We start from the raw sequence: 17,281 nt of genomic DNA, 5'->3' as shown, positions 1-17,281 counted from the left end.
ACTCTCCATTCCAGAGCAAAAGTGAGAATCCCTTTCATGATTTCTGTCATATTCTCGCTTGAGACTACATCTCTAATCTCTTCCTGTATTCTCCTCCTATTCATTCTGCTCCCATTACACCAGCCTTCTTCCTCTTCCTTGAACACATTTTGTAAAACAGTTTGGCAGTATCTGCTTTCCTACTCATCTTGGAGAGGACTTAAACAAGTAGGACAATCAAAACACAAGATGCCTCAGACTGAAATGTTAAGAATTCCATCTGGTGGTGTAAAAAAAGTTGTCTTCTGCAAAGAATGTGCGATTGTTTATTATCATTTAAGCTAATTCTTAATTTAAAAGAATTCAACTATTGGCTGCAGAAAGAAAGCGATTCTAAAAAGAATCATTTAAATAGTACACATTACTTGAGTAGTGTGTGCCATAGGCAAAGGCTGCCTAGTAATCCTGAAACCCTTGAAAAGAACATCTGATTAGTTTTAAAGGTTTCCCAGCTATTGGCCTGGGCTTCCCATGTGGCTCAGTGGTTAAGAATCCACCTGCCAACCAGGAGATGCTAGTTCAATCCCTGGGCCAGGAAGATCCCCTGAAGAAGGAAACGGCAACCCACTCCAGAATTCTTGCTGGGAAATCCCATGGACAGAGGAGCCTGGCAGTCTACAGTCCACGGGGTTGCAAACAGTCAGACATGACTTAGTGAGTAAACAGCAGCAGCAGCAACTATAAGCCCAAAGAATTAAACTGATTGTTTAAGTGACTAAGCAAGATGGTTTCCTTCGGGTAGAAAGTGAATGAAGAGCTACAGAGAAACATTAATGATAAAGAATTAGAAGAAAAAATCCACAGATTTTTGCATACACAAAATCACACATACTATTTTGGCTATTTAAGAGATTTTTCAAGGGTAATTTTTACTTCATTGGTTGGCAAATAAGAACTAGACTCTATTCAAAGGATCTGAATAGACGATTTTTCCAAAGAAGACAAAAAGATGGCCAGTAGATACCCGAAAACATGACCGAAATAACTGATCATCAGGGAAATGCAAATCAGAACCACGATGACGTGTCACCTGAAACACGTTAGATGGTTATCATCAAAAAGACAAGAAGCAGAAAGTGTTGGTGAAGATGTGGAGAAAGGGAACCCTTGTGCACTATTGGTAAGAGTGTAAATTGATGAGGTCACTATGAAAAGCAGTATAGTCTCCTCAAAAAATTAAAAATAGAAGTATCGTATGATCCAACAATTCCACTTCTGGATGTTTATCCAAACCCTAAGTTGTCAGATGATAGTTAGCATTTTATAGCAACAAAGTATTTGTTAAATTAAACTATGAATATTGTCTTTTAGAGATAATGCTGTCACACACTTAATAGGCTACAGCATAGTATAAACATAACTTTTATATGCACTGGGAACCCAAAACATTTGTGTGACTTGCTTTATTGCAATACGAGCGGTCTGAGACAGAACCCACAACATCTCTGAGATATGCCTATATTGATCAGACCTTATGGTTATAAATGTCCTAAAATATGGGAAAATGAAAATATTGATTTAAATTCATAAAAGTTTTAAATGTTTTATGTAGCAAAATTCATTAAATTAAAAGACAATAAGAACACTATTTTCAACAAATATAAATATAAAGTGTTAATATCCTTAATATATAAAGGGCTCTTACAAATAGATTAAGGACAAAATACACAGATAATTTACAAAAGAAATAGAAGCTCCTAATAAACATAAAAATATTTAATCTCATTAATGAAAAAATACTTTGCTCCTTGAATTAGAATTTTTTTAATGCTAATGTAGGTAGGATGAGATAGAAATGTACTTGTTAAAGGAAGACATACATGTTGATACAATGCCAGCATGAACAAAGAGCCTTAAAATAATATTTATAAAGGAAATCATCCAAAATGCGGGTGAAGTATCATGCACAGAAGTGCCAATATCATTTACTATAGGGGAAAAATGGGCGTAATCTATATGTCCAACAATAGGGGACCAAGTAGTGTAGACAAATGGTTACTCAATTAAGTTATATTTTCTAAGACTACTAATTAAATATGAAAATGTTTATATGTTAGGTGAAAATAAATGGATGTAAATTTGTTATTTATAGTATAATAGCAAAATTTTAATGGGAAAAAGCAATATATGATTTGTATTTGGTATGATATAATTTATTCTCTCAGAAAAAAATAGGAAAAGGAACTTTCTTTAACCAGTGGTTAAGACTGGGCTTCCACTGCATGGGGCACGGGTTTGATCCCTGGTTTGGGACCTAAGATCCCACATGCTTCGTGGTACAGTGAAAAAAAAAGAATTTCTTCCTCATATTTTTCCTTATTTTCCAAACTCCCTTTTATAATTTTGTGCAGCTTTTGTAGTCAGAAAAAATATTCTTCCCCAGAGCCTTTGGGATAAAATCCAAATTCCTTAGCATCGCGTGTAATCATGATTGGGCCTGGGCCTTGAATCTTCACTTTCTCGCCATTTCCTAGTCCAGACTTTCCTGTGGTCCTGCCAAACTGCTTGCATTTCCCTAATTGCCATGTCATCACTGTCTTGGGGTTGTTTTCTCGCTGTTTTGTTTATTTTTGCCTGGGATGCTCCTGAATGCCCTTCTCCCCCTCTGGCCTGGCTAACTGGCCTCTTCAAGCCCCCCCCACCCCCGCTGTGTTTTCAAGGGATAGCCTCCTCCGCGGTGCCTTGGGGTGGGTCCAGTGCCTCCTCCTCTGTGCCGCCATCACAGTCTGTGGATCCCTTCTCATAGCACTGCTCACCCTGAATTGCAGTCAGAGTGAGCAAGCCTCCCTGGTTTGCCTCCCCCTAACTCTTACTCTCTGTTATCTTGTTCCCATCTTAGACAAGGAGCATCTTAACTCCACAGACTGTTCACATCATCTCCGTGTTTGACATTTTTTATTCTTAACAGTATACAGATTGTCTCTCTCCTGATCTTTTTTTGACCAATTTTTTTTTTCAATTTAGAAAAATATTTATTTTGGGCTGCACTGGGTCTTGGGTGCTGCATGGGGGCTTTCTCTAGTTGCGGCGAGCTGGGGCTCCTCTCCAGTCATGGGGCACAGGCTTCTCATCGTGGCGGCTTCTCTTGCTGTGGAGCACGGCCTCCAGGACGCTCAGCCTCAGTAGCTGCTGCGTGCAGGCCCAGTAGTTGCAGCTCACAGGCTTAGCTGCCCTGTGGCCTGTGGGATCTTCCTGGACCAGGGATCAACTGGTGTCCCCTGCATTGCAAGGTGGATTCTTAACCGGTGAACAAAAAGGGAAGCCCTTTTCTCAGGGTGTTTTTTTTTTTAATTGAAGTACAGTTGATTTACAATGTTGCGTTAATTTCTCTTTTTAAAAAATATTTACTTATTTGGCTGCATGGGGTCTTAGTTGCCGCACTCAAAATCTTCCATCTTTGTTGGGGCATGTGAACTCCAAGTTGCTGCATGGAAACTCTTAGCTGTGGCATGCGGGGTCTCAGTTCTGTGGCCAACAATCAGACCCAGGCCCCCTGCATCGGGAGCCGGAGTCTTAGCCACTGGACCACCAGGGAAGTCCCTGTTAATTTCCGCTGTGCAGCAGTGTGATTCAGTTATGCATAAATATGCATTCTTTTTGCAGTGTTCTTTTCCATTGTAGTTTATCATCTCTTATGCGGTTTACTCACTTTAGTCTTAAGTTTATCAGGTGATGAAAGATAACGAAGAGGTAGAAGGGTGACTGGTCCTGTCAACAGGTGATACAGGCCACTCTCATTGTGGTGATATCTGAAGATGCTAAAAAGTTACTCATAACTCTGTTATAGGCCTGCCAGACACCAGTGAAATTTCCTCGGTAGGTTAAAGCGTCTTGGTAGTTGGAAGGAACATGGTGATTAGTTAATATATTAGGATGGTTTAGTTTATTCCTCCCTTTCAGTTCAGTTCAATTCGTTTGCTCAGTCGTGTCCGACTCTTTGCGACCCCATGAATTGCAGCACGCCAGGCCTCCCTGTCCATCACCAACTCCCAGAGTTCACCCAAATTCATGTCCATAGAGTTGGTAATGCCATCCAGCCATCTCATCCTCTGTCATGCCCTTCTCCTCCTGCCCCCAATCCCTCCCAGCATCAGAGTCTTTTCTAATGAGTCAACTCTTCGCATGAGGTGGCCAAAGTCCTGGAGGTTCAGCTTTAGCATCATTCCTTCCAAAGAACACCCAGGACTGATCTCCTTTAGAATGGACTGGTTGGATCTCCTTGCAGTCCAAGACTCTCAAGAGTCTTCTCCAACACCACAGTTCAAAAGCATCAGTTCTTCAGTGCTCAGCTTTCTTCACAGTCCAACTTTCACATCCATACATGACCACTGGAAAAACCATAGCCTTGACTAGACGGACCTTTATTGGCAAAGTAACGTCTCTGCTTTTGAATATGCTATCTAAGTTGGTCATAAGTTTCCTTCCAAGGAGTAAGCGTCTTTTAATGTCATGGCTGCAGTCACCATCTGCAGTGATTTTGGAGCCCCCTAAAAATAAAGTCTTTCACAGTTTCCACTGTTTCCCCATCTATTTCACATGAAGTGATGGGACCGGATGCCATGATCTTCGTTTTTTGAATGTTGAGCTTTAAGCCAACTTTTTCACTCTCCTCTTTCACTTTCATCAAGAGGCTTTTTAGTTCCTCTTCACTTTCTGCCATAAAGGTGGTTTCATCTACGTATCTGAGGTTATTGATGTTTCTCCCGGTAATCTTGATTTCAGCTTGTGCTTCTTCCAGTCCAGCATTTCTCATGATGTACCCTGCATATAAGTTAAATAAGCAGGGTGACAATGCACAGCCTTGACGTACTCCTTTTCCTATTTGGAGCTAGTCTGTTGTTCCATGTCCAGTTCTAACTGTTGCTTCCTGACCTGCATACAGATTTCTCAAGAGGCAGTTCAGGTGGTCTGGTATTCCCATCCCAGAATTTTCCACAGTTTATTGGGACCCACACAGTCAAAGGCTTTGGCATAGTAAATAAACCAGAAGTAGATGTTTTTCTGAAACTCTCTTGCTTTTTCAATGATCCATCAGATGTTGGCAATTTGATCTCTGGTTCCTCTGCCTTTTCTAAAACCACCTTGAACATCAGGAAGTTCATGGTTCACATACTACTGAAGCCTGGCTTGGAGAATTTTGAGCATTACTTGACTAGCGTGAGATGAGTGCAATTGTGCAGTAGTTTGAGCATTCTTTGGCATTGCCTTTCTTTGGGATTGAAATGAAAACTGACCTTTTCCAGTCCTGTGGCCACTGCTGAGTTTTCCAAATTTGCTGGCATATTGAGTGCAGCACTTTCCTAGCATCATCTTCCAGGATTTGAAATAGCTCCACTGGAATTCCATCACCTCCACTAGCTTTGTTTGTAGTGATGCTTTCTAAGGCCCACTTGACTTCACATTCCAGGATGTCTGGCTCTAGGTGAGTGATCACACCATCATGATTATCTTGGTCGTGAAGCTCTTTTTTGTACAGTTCTTCTGTGTATTCTTGCCACCTCTTCTTAATATCTTCTGCTTCTGGTAGGTCCATACCATTTCTGTCCTTTATCGAGCCCATCTTTGCATGAAATGTTCCCTTGGTATCTCTAATTTTCTTGAAGAGATCTCTAGTCTTTCCCATTCTGTTCTTTTCCTGTATTTCTTTGCATTGATTGCTGGGAAGGCTTTCTTATCTCTCCTTGCTATTCTTTGGAACTCTGCATTCAGATGCTTATATCTTTCCTTTTCTCCTTTGCTTTTCACTTCTCTTCTTTTCACAGCTATTTGTAAGGCCTCCCCAGACAGCCATTTTGCTTTTTTTGCATTTCTTTTCCATGGGGATGGTCTTGCTCCCTGTCTCCTGTACGATGTCATGAACCTCCATCCATAGTTCATCAGACACTCTATCTATCAGATCTAGTCCCTTAAATCTATTTCTCACTTCCACTGTATAATCATAAGGAATTTGACTTAGGTCATACCTGAATGGTCTAGTGGTTTTCCCTACTTTCTTCAATTTAAGTCTGAATTTGGCAATAAGTAGTTCATGATCTGAGCCACAGTCAGCTCCTGGTCTTGTTTTTGCTGACTGTATAGAGCTTCTCCATCTTTGGCTGCAGAGAATATAATCAATCTGATTTTGGTGTTGACCATCTGGTGATGTCCATGTATAGAATCTTCTCTTGTGTTGGAAGAGGATGTTTCTATGACCATCGCATTCTCTTAGCAAAACTCTATTAGCCTTTCCCCTGCTTCATTCTGTATTCCAAGGCCAAATCTGCCTGTTACTCCAGGTGTTTCTTGACTTCCTACTTTTGCATTCTAGTCCCCTATAATGACAAGGACATCTTTTTTGGGTATTAGTTCTAAAAGGTCTTGGAGGTCTTCATAGAACTGTTCAACTTCAGCTTCTTCAACGTTACTGGTTGGGGCATAAACTTGGATTACTGTGATATTGAATGGTTTGCCTTGGAAACGAACAGAGATCATTGTGTTGTTTTTGAGATTGCATCCAAGTACTGCATTTCGGACTCTTTTGTTGACCATGATGGCTACTCCATTTCTTCTAAGGGATTCCTGCCCACAGTAATAGATATAATGGTCATCTGAGTTAAATTCACCCATTCCAGTCCATTTTAGTTCACTGATTCCTAGAATGTCGACGTTCACCCTTGCCATCTCCTGTTTGACTACTTCCAATTTGCCTTGATTCATGGACCTGACATTCCAGGTTCCTATGCAATATTGGTCTTTACAGCATCGGACCTTGCTTCTATCACCAGTTACATCCACAACTGGGTATTGATTTTGCTTTGGCCTCATCCCTTTATTCTTTCTGGAGTTATTTCTCCACTGATCTCCAGTAGCATATTGGGCACTTACCGACCTGGGGAGTTCCTCTTTCAGTATCCTATCATTTTGCCTTTTCATACTGTTCATGGGGTTCTCAAGGCAAGAATACTGAAGTGGTTTGCCATTCCCTTCTCCAGTGGACCACATTCTGTCAGACCTCTCCACCATGACCCGTCCATCTTGGGTGGCCCCACATGGCATGGCTTAGTTTCACTGAGTTAGACAAGGCTGCGGTCCATGTGATCAGATTGGCTAGTTTTCTGTGATTATGGTTTCAGTGTGTTTGCCCTCTGATGCCCTCTTGCAACACCTACTGTCTTACTTGATTTTTGATTCCTCCCTTTTATGCTCACTGATTCTGAACAGCTATTTAAATACTGCTGTTTAATACTCAATCCGCCCCATTGCAGTCCCACATTCCCAATTTCCTGTCCCTGCTCTACTTTTCATATTTTCTGTAGTATGTATTTCTTGTAAAATGTATTTCTTGATTCTATCTATAGTCTGTGTTCTGCCCCCTGCCCCACCATCACAGGACAGGAACCTTTGTTTTTGTTCATAAATTTATCGCAAGCACCTACAAAAATGCCTGGCACATAGTAGGTGCTAAGTAAGTATTTGACGAATTAATAGATCTACCTAAATTGGGGATTATACTTCTTTTGGGGTTTAGCTCATTATAATTCTTTAATCACATGATGAAAATTTTAGGATTTTAAGAGAGGCATTTTACTGCCTTTCTGAAGATAAAAAAGCAGGATGCCCTTAGTAACAACCAATTGTTACTTTCTGACAATTTCCTTAATTAAAATATAGAAAGCAGGTCAGCACAGTAGCGACTCTAGGTGGTTTGGTGGTTAGGACTCTGCACATCCTCTGCAGGGGGCACAGGTTCAATCCCTGGTCTGGGAACTAAGATTCCATGGTTGTGAGGAGCGAGCAAAAAAAAAAAAAAAAATTCTAGCCATGACGCTGCGTCCTTCCTTGTTCTGGGACAAGGGCACACTGATATTGGTGACAAATACCCAGGAGCCACAGTGATCATACCCTAATAACTCCACGTTTCTCACAAGGGTGACAAAGCGTTCTTTCTTGTCTTCAGGGCTTTCAGGGGCCATGAAGAACATGTTGGCGTCCTAAAGCCTGGAGAATCCTGTGAACAGAGGAGCCTGGCGGACTACACTCCGTAGGATTGCAAAGAGTCAGACACAACTGAGTAACACACACCCAAAGACTCCCTAGACTATTTAGAATCAGAGTGTGTGTGTGTGTGTGTGTGTGTGTGTGTGTGTGTGCTCAGCTGGGTGCAACTCTTTACAGCCCCAAGAACTGTAGCCTGCCAGGCTCCTCTGCCCATGGAATTTTCCAGGCAAGAATATGGAGCAGGTTGCCATTTCCTCCTCCAAGGGATCTTCCTGACCCAGTGATTGAGCCCATGTGTCTTGCATCTCCTGCATTGGCAGGCAGATTCTTCATCACTGCATGGCCTTAGAAACAGTCGTGTTCCTCAGATTCGCATAGTATACTGCAGTAGCTTGCATCGAAGGTGACCCTGTGGAAAATTCTTAAAAGAGATGGGAATACCAGACCACCTTACCTGTCTCTTGAGATACCTGTATGCAGGGTAAGAAGCAACAGTTAGAACCAGACATGAAACAATGGACTGGTTCAAAATTGGGAAAGGAGTACGTCAAGGCTGTATATTGTCATCCTGCTTGTTTAACTTATATGCAGAGTACATCATGAGAAATGCTGGGCTGAATGATTCACAAGCTCTAATCAAGATTGCCAGGAGACATATCAACAACCTCAGATATGTAGATATTGCCACTCTAATGGCAGAAGGTGAAGAGAAATTAAAGAACCTCTTGATGAGGGTAAAGGAAAGTGAAAAAGCTGACTTAAAACTCAACATTCAGAAAACGAAGATCATGGCATTCCCATCCCACCACTTTATGGCAGATAGATGGAGAAAAAGTGGAAACAGTGATAGATTTTATTTTCTTGGGCTCCGAAATCACTGCAGACGGTGAACATAGCCATGAAATTAAAAGTCACTTGCTCCTTGGAAAAAGCTATGACAAAACTAGACAGCATATTAAGAAGCTAAGAAGCAGAGATATCACTTTGCCAACAAAGATCCATATAGTCAAAACATAGCACATATATGCCCACTTGGTTTTTCAGGTAGTTATGTACAGAATGTGAGAGTTGGACCATAAAGAAGGCTGAGTGCTGAAGAATTGATGCTTTCAAACTAATGGTGCTGGAGAAGACTCTTGAGAGTCCCTTGGACAGCAAAAACGTCAAATCGGTCAATCCTAAAGGCAATCAACCCTGAATATTCACTGGAAGGACTGATGCTGAAGCTGAAGCTCCAATAGTTTGACTACCTGATGTGAAGAACTGACTCACTGGAAAAGACCCTGATGCTGGGAAAGACTGAGGGCAGGAGGAGAAGAGGGTGACAGAGGATGAGATGGTTGGATGGCATCATTGACTCCATGGACATGAATTTGAGCAAACTCTGGGAGATAGTGAAGGACAGGGAAGCCTGGCGTGCAACAGTTCATGGGGTCGCAAACAGTCAGAGACAACTCAGCGACCAAACAACAACAACAAAGATCACGTGACCGCCAATCATCCCTGCCTCCTGGTCTCCACGCTCTTCTGTGGCCCCTCCCACAGTGAATCAGGGCTGGTCTGTGGGCCAATAGAATCTTGCAGAAGTGACCATGTGTGTCTTCCAGCACTCATCATAAAAGGCACTGTGCCATCTACACTGGTCTCTCAGGTCTCCAGCTCTTAGGAAGCAAGCGGCCATGGTGTGGAGACTCTGAGGCAGCTTGTTGGAAAGACCCACTTAGAAAGGTCAAAAGAGAGCCCCAACTTGCCAGGCATGGAAGTGAGCCACCCAGGAAGTGAGTACTCCAGAACCAGTCAAACCTTAAGATGACCACAGCCCCGGCTGACCTCTGCCTGCAACTTTATGGGAGATCCTGAAGCCAAATTTAGTTCCTCAGTTCCTGACCCACAGAAACTGTGAGGCATGATCAATGACTATTGTCATTTTCAGAGTTTTGGAGTAATTTGTTAGGTAGCAAGAGATGACTAGTGAAGTGAAAGTCACCCAGTCGTGTCCGACTCTTTGCGACCCCATGGACTATACACTCCATGGAATTCTGCAGGCCAGAATACTGGAATGGGTAGCTGTCACCTTCTCCAGGGGATCTTCCAACCCAGGGATCAAACCCAGGTCTCCCTCACTGCAGGCTGATTCTTTACCAGCTGAGTCACAAGGAAAGCCCAAGAATACTGGAATGGGTAGCCTATCCCTTCTCCAGTGGATCTTCCTGACCCAGGAATTGACCTGGGTCTCCTGAATTGCAGACAGATTCTTTACCAACTGAGCTATCAGGGAAGCCCTTAACAAATAGAAATATAATAAAAAGAGACAACTAACAAATATACAAATTCCTTTAAGATGAAAAAATTACTTCTGACCCTAATTAATTAAATAATTTTTATTTTACTTAAATAGTACAAACATACAGTATAAACTCCTTAGGCTTATAGCTTTTATACAACAATTAAAACAAATTTTAAACGTAATACAGACCATATTACAAAACAATCAAATAGAAAGTAATTTTAGTTGCTGAAGTTAAAATTGCCTCTCAGTGAGACTACGGTACTGACAGTGCCTAAGACCTCTCCTCCTGGCCTGTTCAGTGACTTAAATAAATTACGCTTTATCCCTTAAGCATGTTGGAGTGGATTTTCTGTGGCTTTCAACCAAGGCTTTTTCGAACAATATATTGGGTTGGCCAAAATGTTCCTTTGGTGAGTGAGAATGTTTAATAGAGTCCTTGGTAGAAATGAAATCGCGTCTTTTATTTTTACTTAAACCGAAATTTTTGGTCAACCCCGTAGTTATCTTCTGTTTCCACAATTTGGGAAACCTTAAAAACAAATAATCGGAACGCCATAAGCCAGGCGCTCGTTTTCACCCTCTCCCTCTCCGTCTTAACATCGGTACCTTGACCATCTCGCCCCTTCACTCCCTGGCACTCAACCACGGCATTCGTGCGTTTGACCAGAGGCGAGCCGGAGGGGCCAAGTCCTCAGGCCGATGGGCAGCCCTCCAGCCCTAAGGAGCGCGGCAGGGGTCCTGCGCACGGGGGTCCTGGAGCCCGCGCTCTCCCGGCTCACATACTGCAGCAGATGCGTTTGCATCTCGTTCTACTGCAACTTCCCAGCGCCAGTTGGAAACGGGGGCACGTGGAATTTTACCCTCGACTGGACCGTCACTGTCGTACTCCACAACTGAACTCCTAGGCTCGATCTTAGTCAGCGGAGTTCCTAGAGGACAGGACAGGGCAAAGAGCCGGGTACACGTTGCACCAGGACTAACACGAGATGATTCACAGCTGAAGGCAACTGGGCTGCTTCGCCCCGATCTCCGCGCCAAGGAGACGTCAGCAAGATCCCATTGCCCACACAAGACTAGTATTCGGCATAAGGAAGCCCTGTGTGTTTTAAAGGAAGAGTCTTCCTTTCCATCGCCTCTGAACCTTAGGCTGTGTTTCCCTCCCTTCACCTCGGCTGTGTTTCCCTCTCTGGGTAAGGGCGGTCCCGGAGTCCTGGGTGGCCCAGCACTACCTCGGCTCGGCCATCAGGGGGCAGTAGGCCTCCAGGAAGGTTGCGCATGCTCAATGTGGGGCCTCGCGCTTCGCCTTCGCGACCGCCGAGTGACGGAAGCGAGCTCCTGGGATTATGGGAAATATGGTTTCCCAGCCACGGGATGATTGGTGCACTCCTTGCTTGAGCCCAGGGCGGGACTTCAACTCCCGGCTAGCTGGTGGGAGCGGGAGGGGATGCGAGAGAAGGGGGCGGGGCAAACGAGAGAAAAGGTGGGCGGGGCTGGGGGAAGGCCCAGCGGAGGGGGCGGGGCTCCGGCCGGCTGATCCTCCGCCGCCCGCGGTCGGAGGAACGTGAGTCGCGGGCCCTGGAGCCGAGAGGAACCTAGACGGCGGCGGGCGCGAGGGCGGGTGTCCCCGGAGTGGTCGTGCGGGAGTCGGCCGCTGCCCCTGGGCCTCCCGACTTGCAGGTCCCCTCTCTCTCCACCGGGACGCGGGAGAGCCCGGCGCGCGGCGGGGGCGCGAGGTGGAGCCGGCGGGGGCGGCCAATGCGAAACTGGCTGGTGCTGCTGTGCCCGTGTGTGCTCGGGGCCGCGCTGCACCTCTGGCTGCGGCTGCGCTCCCCGCCGCCCGCCCGCGCCTCGGGGGCTGGCCCGGCAGGTGAGGACCTGGGGCCGGGCCGGGCGGCCCCGAGGCGGGGAGGCCGGCCCCGAGGCGGGGAGGCCGACTCCGAGCCTCCCGGCGGCTTCTTCCGCGGGTCCCGGACTGGGGGGAGGGCGGCCCGACGCGAAGTTCCGCAGATGAAACAAATAACCCTCTTTATCCGCGGGGCGTTAACACTGGGCAAACTTTGAGGGCGCTTTCCACCTCCCCGCGTTTCTCAATGGCCACAAGGCCGGTGCACGCGACCGCAAGTCCTCCGGCCGTCCCCAGGCCTGGCCCGGGTCGCCCGGCGCCTGCCCGGGAGCAAAGCCCCGTGGGTCCTTCTGCCCCGAGCGGCAGCTGCTCAGCCCAGCGCAGGGCTTCCAGGTTGCCTTTTTCCTGCCCAAGTTGTTGGTCTTATTCGGTCAAGACTTTAAGGTCTTCGGGCCAGGGATCGCGTTTGTGCGTGTTTTAAAAGGTGGCTGGATGTTGCTTTTAAGGAATAAGTTTGCTTTAAAAAGGTACTGTACTTTGTATTTTTTGAAAACTCTGTAAGTCTGTTGAACAAATTTAGGCATGAAGTAGGGAATGGCTGCGAGTGGAGTTGTTCTGGGAGTTCCCTTTGCCAAGCCTGCTAATGAAACATACACGAAAGTATCGAGTTCTTTAACTATGTTAACCGGTTGCTCTAAAAGTTATTCGTGGGAAAACCTTTGTCCATGTTCGCTTCACAGCCTGATAAATAGAATGCTTTGCCCACAGCCTAGTGGATTTGCTGTTAATGAATTCCACAGCTCCTAAGACTTCTTAAGATTTCTTTTTTTTTTTTTCCTTGTCTTCTTTTTTAAGGGCTTGCCCTAGGACATATTATATAAAGGAGCTTGGAAGGCTGTGGTAAAGATGAGATAATAGTCGTTTTGGTTTTTAACTACATTGGGAATTTTTTTCTTACCACTTCTTCCCAAGACAGTTGTTTGCTTGTGCAGTATTTTTAAGGATTAGAATTGAATATTTGCAATCTTGAGATGGCTCTGTGCCTTAACTTAGAAGTAGAAAGTATAGAAACTAATTTGGCAATCCTCAAAGCAGTCTCATTGTTATAATTGGAGTTCTTTATTCTGGTAACACTCTCTTAAAATCCTTTTCTCTTACACAAGCTACAAGCTCTTTGAAAAGACTATTTGTGTGACCTGAATAGAATTAAGATACTATTTAAATGATTTAATGAAAATGCAGCATTTCAGGACATTTAACTTAACAGTTTAGGGTTTTATTTTTGTCTTCTTTTTTAGACTTTTGTAAATGGACCTGAGGAAAGAGTGCTATATATAGAGAGAGAGAGCGTACTATATATATAGGTATATATTATATATAATGCTCTGTGAGATTCATTGTGTTTGTATTTTACAAGGGGTGTTTTTTGTTTTTTGTTTTTTGTTTTTTTGGTTTGATGAATGAGCTCTACTGGAATTTACATTTAGAGTGTACCTGGGATATTTATGACCTTATCTTTTACGGTCCATAAACAAGCAAAAACCCTGTATTCTTTTAGATGATAGCCATTCTGACAAGTGTGGAGTGATATCTCGTGATTTTGATTTGCAGTTCCCTAGTGATTAGGGATGTTGAGCATCTTTTCATGTGCCTGTTGGCCATCTGCATTTCCTCTTTGGAACAGTGTCTCCAGTTCTTTTGCCCATTTTTTAATTGGGTTGTTTTTTGGTGGTGAATTGTATGAGCTGTTTATATATGTTGGATGTCAGTCACTCATTGGTCATATCATTTGTGAATATTTTCTCCTATTCGGTAGATTGGCTTTTTGTTTCTGTCAATGGTTTCCTTTGGTGTGCAAAAGCTTTTAAGTTTAATTAGATCCCATTTGTTTATTTCTGCTTTTATTTCCTTTAGGAAATGGGTCCAAAAACATATTGCTGTGATTTATGGCAAAGAGTGTTCTTCCTGTTTTTTCCTCGAAGAGTTTTATAGTATCTAATCTTACATTAGATTATACGTAAGATTATATACTGTGGTGTTGGAGAAGTCTCCTGAGATCCCTTGGACTGCAAGGAGATCCAACCAGTCAATCCTAAAGGAAATCAATCCTAAATATTCATTGGAAGGACTGATGTTGAAGCTGAAACTCCAAACTTTGGCCACCTGATACTAAGAACTGACTCATTTGAAAAGACCCTGATGCTGGGAAAGATGAAGGGCGGGAGGAAAAGGGGATGACAGAGAATGAGATGGTTGGATGGCATCTCCAACTCGATGGACATGAGTTTGAGTAAGCTCCGGGAGTTGATGATGGACAGGGAAGCCTGGCGTGCTGCAGTCCATGGGGTGGCAAAGAGTCACACACGACTGAGCAACTGAACTGAACTGAATCTTACATTAGGTCTTTAATCCACTCTGAGTTTATTTTTGTTTATGGTGCTGGAGAATGTCCTAATTTTGTTCTTTTACATGTAGCTATGTGATTTTCCCAGCACCACTTACTGAAGAGATTTTTTCCCCATTGTCTCATCTTGCCTCCTTTGTCATAGATTAATAGACCATAAGTGTGTGTGTTTATTTCTGGGCTCTCTGTTCCCACTGATGTAGGTGTCTGTTTTTCTCCCACCACCATACTGTTTTGATGACTGTAGCTTTGTAGTGTAGTCGGAAGTCAGGGAGCCTAATTCCTCCAGCTCTGTTCTTCTTTCTTAAGATTGTTTTGGCTCTTTGGGGTCTTTTGTGTTAGAAATTATTTCCTCCAGTTCTGTGAGTTTCACGGCCTCGTGTCTAGCCCTCTTGATGCTTGTCTTTGTTCCTGGAGCTAGTCCCGCCATGCTCGCATTTTCTCAGTGCTCCCAGCCCCAGTGGCATGCCCTTTGCCCTGAGTCTGCATTGGATCTCTCTCGTCTCTCTTGTACCTTCCACTCAAGTAGCCAGTCTTCCCTGGACCACTCTTGGGCGTAAGGAGGTTATCCCTTCCTAGTTTTTTTTTTTTTTTTTTTTAATTCCTGTGGGCTCACCTCAAAGTAATAAAAGTAACTTTGTAAACAACTTTTTTCTTTTTAAGAGTAAAGTTTTCTACCTCCATTGGTTTTGATGATGCCTTATCTGCCATCTTGTGAGACCAGGCTAGATTAAGGAAGCTAGGAAGGAGACCTTGGAAAGGGACACGGCTCTCAGTGAGGAGTTGAGTACTAGTTGTGTAAGTTAACTTTGACTTTAAATGGATATTGTACATCCAGTCAAATAGTAAATAGAGTATTTTAATCTAAGTGAAACCTTGGAGAGTCCTAACTTTTCCTTTTGCACTTCTGGTTCTTTTGAAACTAAAAACAATAGAAGCATCTCAGTTGCTAAACTTTCCCACAAATCCTTTTCTCATTGTGTTTTCACCAGTTCAAATTAAAACATTTGAGCATTTTTACATTTAAGCCCTTATCCCTTAAGCCTAAAGTGAGAGAGAAAACCCAAAAGTTTGTTAGTATTCGTCCCTCGTATTTACATTTTAAGTTTTTGTTCTCTTTTCTGCCTCTCTGTCTGTCTTCAGTTTCATTGAGTCATGGCAGTACTTTTCAAAAGGGACGTTTATCTCCCCTGAATAGTAAAAAAGGCTCTCTAACTTGCAGCTGACTCTGCAAATGTTTGAGAGCTGCCTCACTGCCAATTCCTGTTGTAGGTGTGGAATTTAAGCAGTAATCAAGATAATGTCCCTGCCCTCATGCAGTTTACAATTTTGAAGGGAAGACAGAACATAAGAAAGTAATTATTAAATGTCATAGGGGAGAGTGATGAGTGTGGTGGCAAAAATAAAGCAGTGTAAGAGGACAGAGAGTGGTGTGCTGCTGTGTTACGTAGAGCGTTTGAGGTCGCAGTTGGGCGGGAACCTGAATGCACTGAGTCAGGTGGGTTAGTGCCTGGGGCTGCTCTAATGTGGGGCTTTCTAGGTGGTGCTAGTGGTAAAGAGCCCGCCTGCTGAGGCAGGAGACTTATGCAGCGCAGGTTTGATCTCTGGGTCGGGAAGGTTCCCTGAAGGAGGGAACGACAACCCACTCCAGTGTTCTTGCCTGGGCAATCAGTGGAGCCTGGCGGGCTGCAGTCCATAGGGTCGCAGAGTCAGACATGACTGAAGCGACTTAGCACGCATGCACGCTGTTCTAATGACCTTGAGCAGGTGAAACCTGGTCAGAGAGAAGAGCTGATGAAGAGCAAGCAGCTCTTCTGTTGTGAAATCCCACACACCTGGGGCGAGGAGAGGACCGTGGAGGCGTAGACAGCCATCTGAGCTGGAGAGGAACGATGCAGCGTATCTCGGTTGTAACGCACTGCTTTTGGGTTGTGCCTTAGCAGTAATTAATTGAGCAGTTAACTTAGAGAAATGGTGTGACAAAAGATATTTGGGAAGAAAGATATTTAGGATATTTGGGAAGAAGGAAACCAAGAAAGGAAAGAAGCATAGCCATTCAGCAAATCCTTAGAGCGCTGGGTTTTTAGTCTCAGCTCTCAAGGTATTCATAGTTTGTTAAATGGAAACTGACATGGGGCAAGTAGAAGGTCAAAGACAAATTGAGCTTGCTTAGCAGATTCGCCGAGGGCTGGTTCATCTGAAATGATCCCTAAATGCTAATCTTGTCTCAGTGCTTTTGTTGTTTCCTTATTTATAAGATGATGACCTCATAGGGTTACTGTGAAGATTATGTTAATAAAACACCCAGAACAGTGCCTGATTCATGGTGAACACTTGGTGAATGTTAGAGAGAAGTGGTGGTTTGATGGAGGCTAATGCCCGTGCTAGTGAGGTGTTTCCTTTGGCATCTGAAGTTGGTGGGAGCATGCTGGTGATGTGTGTAATGATCGTCCTGATCAGCAGATCTGTGGGGAGCATGTTTTCTTCATTTTCTGGGTTTCCGTCTATCTGTGGTTGATGTCATCTGAGAGCGTGCACATAAGAGGGGACATTTCAGTCTCCGTTTTAAGGATCTGTGAGCTTGTTTTGAACACTCAGTTCTGAATTCTACCTCCACTGGTCTTTAATAAAATTTCCAATGTCCACTTTCAGTGCAGAGGCTAGCAGATTGCCAGACTCTCAGGGTGTACTACATACTGAGGAAGAGAGATGGTCAGTGCCTTTGGGG

At 44.0% G+C, this 17,281-nt stretch overlaps 1 protein-coding gene across 2 annotated transcripts in view; it reads left to right on the top strand.

Annotated features, from left to right (window-relative positions):
* Positions 1-11,778: 11,778 nt before the first annotated feature.
* The window catches only part of B3GALNT2 (beta-1,3-N-acetylgalactosaminyltransferase 2), a 62,926-nt gene continuing 57,423 nt past the window's right edge, over positions 11,779-17,281 (top strand). Inside the window, exon 1 of one of the 2 annotated variants that reach the window (XM_069571591.1) lies at positions 11,779-12,173. In XM_069571591.1, the coding sequence (XP_069427692.1) occupies positions 12,062-12,173 (112 nt within the window). In that variant the 5' untranslated portion in view covers positions 11,779-12,061. The remainder of the gene's footprint in view (positions 12,174-17,281) is intronic. The other variant, XM_069571590.1, reaches the window with a different exon arrangement.

The sequence above is a fragment of the Ovis canadensis genome, chromosome 25 (assembly GCF_042477335.2).
Source record: "Ovis canadensis isolate MfBH-ARS-UI-01 breed Bighorn chromosome 25, ARS-UI_OviCan_v2, whole genome shotgun sequence".
In the NCBI taxonomy this organism is placed as follows: domain Eukaryota; kingdom Metazoa; phylum Chordata; class Mammalia; order Artiodactyla; family Bovidae; genus Ovis; species Ovis canadensis.
This window is presented reverse-complemented; position numbering and strand designations above follow the sequence as displayed.